This window comes from Monopterus albus, unplaced genomic scaffold, assembly GCF_001952655.1.
Source record: "Monopterus albus unplaced genomic scaffold, M_albus_1.0 scaffold232.1, whole genome shotgun sequence".
NCBI lineage: Eukaryota > Metazoa > Chordata > Actinopteri > Synbranchiformes > Synbranchidae > Monopterus > Monopterus albus.
In genome coordinates, this window is record NW_018128112.1 from 434304 (window position 1) to 438537 (window position 4234).

Consider the following 4234-nt stretch of genomic DNA (forward strand, 5'->3'; position numbering starts at 1 on the left):
GTAACAATTATCCTTTAATACTTTAGCGTAATATTGTTTCTTACATCTCCTCAATATCGCAATTAATTTGTTCTTATATAACTTATATTTTTCTTCCGTCTTCTTTGATCTGTACTTTATGAATTCCTTATATAACACATTCTTCTTTTTACATGCATTCTGTAATCCCTTACTCATCCACGATTTCCCACTGCAATTCCTCTTGTTTTTATACTGCTTACGAGGACAGTTCCTGTCATATACTTTCATGAATATATTTAAAAATTGCTCATATGCTTTGTCTAAGTCTTCCTCTTTGTAAACTGCTTCCCAGTCTTGCCCCATAAAGTCCTCTTTTAGCCTCCTTACAACATGTTCGTTCATCACCCTCCTATAAAAAAGATTTGTTTTTGGCCTTTCTTTTCTATACTGGCAGTCATAAACCAAAAATACAGGTAAATGTTGGTAAAAACGTAATTTTCAGTTTCAGGTCAATATTCAGTTTAAAAAAAACACCACCAGCACAGATGTGTCTGACCATTAACATTTACGATGCACAGGTTTTAACATTCACTAACAGAAGTAGACTTTTTTCTGTGTTCATATTGATATTAATACTTTTGTGCATTTGTTGTGCAGTTCACCTCTTGTTTTTTGTTTATTAGCTTTAAAGGTCCTTTGTTTTTCGGTTTATTTTTTAGAAATCATCATGCTAAAGTGACATTTGTGCATTGTGTGACTAACACAGAAGATCTGATTAGATGATAGCTCCTGCTTTGTGTTGAGAGGATAGTGTGGTTAAACTGCTGTCTGCCATTTCAGTCAAACACATGTTGACCAAAGCCATATTATCTGTGATCTACCGTTTCTATAGCTACTCTACACTGTCTGTTACTTCGTGCAGTATCACTCTGGGCAGTGAAAACACTTATGAAAAGATAACTACCCTCAGAGTTTTTCGAGAGGTCGAGCGTGGCACTAAAAAGTTTGTGGCTAAAATGTAACTTCCTGCTGTTGCAAAAAAAAAAAAGGGAATTTTTCTTGAGCTCATAATTGTAGTTTCTTTAACTAATAGATTAAAGGTCTGTGCAGATTTTCAGTCATCCAGGTCATAGTAAACTGAAAAAAACTTAGAAAAAAATCAACTGGATTTAGATTTCTAGATCAAAAACGTTTCACCTCTCATCCAAGAGGCTTCATCAGTTCTGACTGATTGGTGTTGAGCTGGAGATATTTATCCCCCTCTGTGGTGTTTTTTCAATAGATTAAAAGGCAATTATATACATTCTTAACAACTATAAGATATTTATAAAAACAACCTTTTGGGCTGCCAGGTTCTGAAAAATCTGGCTGCAGAGTCTTTCATTGAGAAGACATTAATAAAAGGTCATGAATTTCCTATAAACACATCAGGAACAGTATATGGTATGTTAATAAGTCATTAAGAAATGTTACATTACTACAATCTATTTTGTTTTTATTAGAAATGTTTAGGATGCTGTTGCATTTTTTTGAAAGTTCATTTCGTTTCCAGAAAGACAGAGGTTAAACAACATATTAAAGGAACATTCCTAGTGAACTGTGAGACTACAAAGAACAGTAAAGTGACCTTCTAGAGGAGAATAAACAGTATTCCTCACAACCAGAAAACGCAAAACCTGCTTATTTATGGCCTATAACTAATTTGTTAAATAATTAATTGACCAGTTATAAAGCCATTAGTTACAAATCACAACTTTTTTTTATAAAGGGTGTCTTGTTAGTATTATTCCCATAGAGGTTATTAAGTAAAGAGCATGTTTAGTCTTTTATTAAAAGGCAAACTTTTATTCCTGATTTTACTAATCTTTTAATTATATGTGCCTTTTTACATATAGCTCTATTTAACTAGTTGTTTACTTTATATTTTCTCTCTAATTCATTTTATACCTCTGTGTGAGGTGCTTTGCTATATAAATAAGCATTATCATTGTTGTAATTTGAGTATGTGTATGCTTGTTACACATAGCGTACACAAGTATGCTGTATTTTATATGTTTATCACTTGGATTATTGTATTTGAAAGGAAACATAAAAGTATGTTTGGGGAAAACAAAAGAGTGAAGATGTGCTTTCATTTCACTGACAGTACAGAATCATAAGAGATAAGCCTGTGGTTTAACACGTCTCAGAGACTAGGTAGCAGTGACAGTGTCCAACCCACTGCACTAAACCACAGGTCAAGAGGAAGTGCTCTGTTTGATGATACAATCGCATGTTTTTTAGCAGAAACTGCAAATGTAATAAAACTGGCCATATTCAGCTCCTTATCTTAGCATCACTTGGACCACTTAAGTATCGGTTCACTAGTCAAAAAAGAAGGTGCAGAGCCTAACGACCAAATGTGTATGAAATCAGCAACCCTCATATGACTATGACCTTACAAAGGAAAAACAGAAACACAGCAGCTTCCTCTTTACCAAGTGGACTCTGTCCTGTCCTTGTGACACCGTCGTGCGTTGACAAACCCTCACACCACTGTCTGCGCTGCCTGTGGACAGCTCTTCATCTGTGAGCCCTCCCACCTCTGGCTGTCTTGTTTATGGGTGCAACAGCACAGCCATTTGAATGAAAAGGACAAGTGTCAGCACCTGCCTCATATTTTCTCCTCGACCAGTAATCAACATAAAGAAAATGTCTGATGCTCTTTGTATCGGAAGTTCATTATTTGGTGAGTGGTGTGGTTTGTGTGCTTCGACAGTGTAATGATTGATGGCTCATGTAAATGAGCGTAGGCACTGTCTCAGCTGTTGTTTTAACTCTGTCTTTCAGGATCTGCAGGAGAACAACAAGGTATCTAGTTTTCTTAAAAATGTTTCTCCTTTGGGAAATGAAGTTGTGTGTTTTGGCTTTGTTTTCACTCCTGTGTCTTCACTCTTTCACAGATTGTGGTTCATGCTACCTAATAAACATGGGCTCTGTAATGGCCATTATTGCATCTGATATTATCTTGACCATCTTCATCACTATTTCTGTCTTCTGCTTTGCAAGACATCACAAAAGAAGGAGGGAATGGGATTCTCATGATGGTGAGCTCTAAATGCTTGTATATTGCTGCTGATTAGTGTTTGTGCTGGGTTATGATATGACAGCTGGGCAGTAAATTCACTTGTACATTCTTAATTAAACAGCTAGAAGAAACCAGCCGTCATCAATATCAAAGAAAATGGCAACAGAGGTCACAGAGTCTCCCTACCAGGTAAAGGTGAACTATATTACTATTTAAGCCACAAAGACACTAAATATGGAAATTGTTATTTGGGGTTTTAACAATTAATTATTTGTGAATCCATATGATGAACTGCTTTTACTGTTTTGTAGGAGTTACATGGAGCCCAGTCAGATGTGTACAGTGAGCTTCGACATTTTAGGAAGTGAAACAGAGGAACTGTAAAATCCCAGCAATACCTGGTCTGTAATTAGTTTCACAAGCTATAACCAGAAAGTAGCACACACACACATCTTGTTTTGTTACTTATGTTTCTGCAGCATTATAATATGTGTATTCAGCATGTAATTGATTTATATCCCATCCACTTATAACTGTGTTGTGCTGAATGTGATGTTTGCTGCATCACGCCCTCTAGTTTATTTTGTAAATCTTAAGCTGTCTTAAAATGTGTATTTAATTCTAAATTAAACTACTTTTTAAAATCAAGAAAATGATGCACTCATTACATATTTTTCTTTTTGTATTTTTATTTCAGGTGATTTTGTACACACATTTTTACATTATAACAAATGTTTAAAAAAAACCCTAATATCCTCGTTTTCACAAGTAAAATAAACACAAAATTGTCAAAATCTTTTTCTATAAAGTGTTTCTTCACATGGTCTCAATAATAAAGAATGTGTGTAAAAATCTAAATCAGGATCAAAAAGTCCCAGAAGCAACTGGAAGACGCCTGCCTGCTATGAGTCAACAGATGGCAGCCCCTGACTCATTGTGAGGAAGAAACAGAATCTGAAAAGGGAAAAAAATATATATTATTCAATATTACATGCATAACAAATGAATAACTTATTATATTATTTAATAACCAAGATCGAGAAAACCATTTCATCCTATTAGAATGAGATGAGGATGAAATGTAAGGAATTTAAATATGTGGATTCTGGAGTTGTTTTGTAGGCCACGTTGGGTGGATAGTGATATGAACACAAAAAAATTGCCTGTCTCAAATGCAAAGGAAACAGACCTTCTGTGATCCTCAAG

The 4234-nt window shown here is 35.0% G+C and overlaps 1 protein-coding gene across 1 annotated transcript; it reads left to right on the plus strand.

The window, feature by feature from the left end:
• Positions 1-2531: 2531 nt before the first annotated feature.
• tyrobp (transmembrane immune signaling adaptor TYROBP) lies at positions 2532-3670 on the plus strand. Its single transcript, XM_020620130.1, has 5 exons — positions 2532-2689; positions 2791-2811; positions 2904-3047; positions 3150-3217; positions 3340-3670. Exons 1-5 carry the CDS (start codon positions 2587-2589, stop codon positions 3394-3396), a joined length of 393 nt encoding a protein of 130 aa, XP_020475786.1. The 5' UTR covers positions 2532-2586; the 3' UTR covers positions 3397-3670.
• Positions 3671-4234: the final 564 nt, after the last annotated feature.

Bases quoted from the DNA above. Each gene is read 5' to 3' on its own strand.
- tyrobp (XM_020620130.1), top strand. From the start codon at position 2,587: ATGAAAAGGACAAGTGTCAGCACCTGCCTCATATTTTCTCCTCGACCA. The intron at 3,048-3,149 runs GTGAGCTCTAAA...TTAATTAAACAG, and splicing joins GGAATGGGATTCTCATGATG to CTAGAAGAAACCAGCCGTCA. The intron at 3,218-3,339 runs GTAAAGGTGAAC...ACTGTTTTGTAG, and splicing joins TCACAGAGTCTCCCTACCAG to GAGTTACATGGAGCCCAGTC.